Source organism: Pygoscelis adeliae, unplaced genomic scaffold (assembly GCF_000699105.1).
Source record: "Pygoscelis adeliae isolate BGI_AS28 unplaced genomic scaffold, ASM69910v1 Scaffold622, whole genome shotgun sequence".
Classification (NCBI taxonomy): domain Eukaryota; kingdom Metazoa; phylum Chordata; class Aves; order Sphenisciformes; family Spheniscidae; genus Pygoscelis; species Pygoscelis adeliae.
In genome coordinates, this window is record NW_008824297.1 from 83,056 (window position 1) to 83,792 (window position 737).

General features: G+C 62.0%; 1 protein-coding gene across 1 annotated transcript in view; it reads right to left on the reverse strand.

The window, feature by feature from the left end:
- Positions 1-737, reverse strand: part of KIFC3 (kinesin family member C3) — a 9,299-nt gene that overhangs the window by 4,509 nt on the left and 4,053 nt on the right. The window contains exons 5-6 of the mRNA XM_009318865.1: positions 504-689; positions 257-408 (exon numbers count right to left, since the gene is read on the reverse strand). Coding sequence (XP_009317140.1) covers positions 257-408; positions 504-689 — 338 coding nt within the window. The remainder of the gene's footprint in view (positions 1-256; positions 409-503; positions 690-737) is intronic.

Below are 737 nucleotides of genomic sequence, written 5' to 3' on the forward strand. Positions count from 1 at the left end.
TTGTCGCTATGTCCCCAGGGGATTGGGGTGAGAAATTGGGGGGGGGGGAAAACACTCTCTTGCATTTTATTCTGCTTTTTTTTTTTTCTGAGCAGGAGCAAAGCCCAGGGCGGTTCTGAGCAGGAGCAAAGCCCAGGGCGGGTGTCGCAGAGGGCTGCGCAAACCCCTTGGCAGCAGCAGTGACCACCACTGGTGCACCCCGGGTCTGAGCTGGCCACCAGCCTGGTCTAAACCAGGGAGGGTGCCGAGACGGCACCATGGGATGGGAAGCCGAGGAAGAAGAGCAAAGCCAGGCAAATTCACCTCCATCGTGTAGGTTTTTCCCGCCCCCGTCTGCCCGTAGGCAAAGATGCAGACGTTGTAGCCGTCGATGCAGGAGGTGACCAGGGCTTGAACCTCCTGAAACACCTGGGGGGGGGGCACCGGGGACCATCATGAGAAGGTGGCTGCATCCTCCCCTCATGCCAGCAGCGTTTCTGTCCCCGCGGGACGGCAGCACCCACCTCCTCCTGGGACGCTTGCGGGGGGAAGACCTTATCCAGCTCGAAGGACACCTGCTTCCCCTTGTGCAGGAGGTGCAGGACAGCGTCATCATCGGCGTCAAAGGTCACCGCATTGGCTGCCTCCGGGCCCTCGCCGTCCTCCTTTGTGAGGGGGCGGACTCGCCCGAAAACACGGATGTTCCCTTGAGTGGGGGGGATGCCGAGATGGCGTCAGTCCCGGCACCTCCCCCTGCC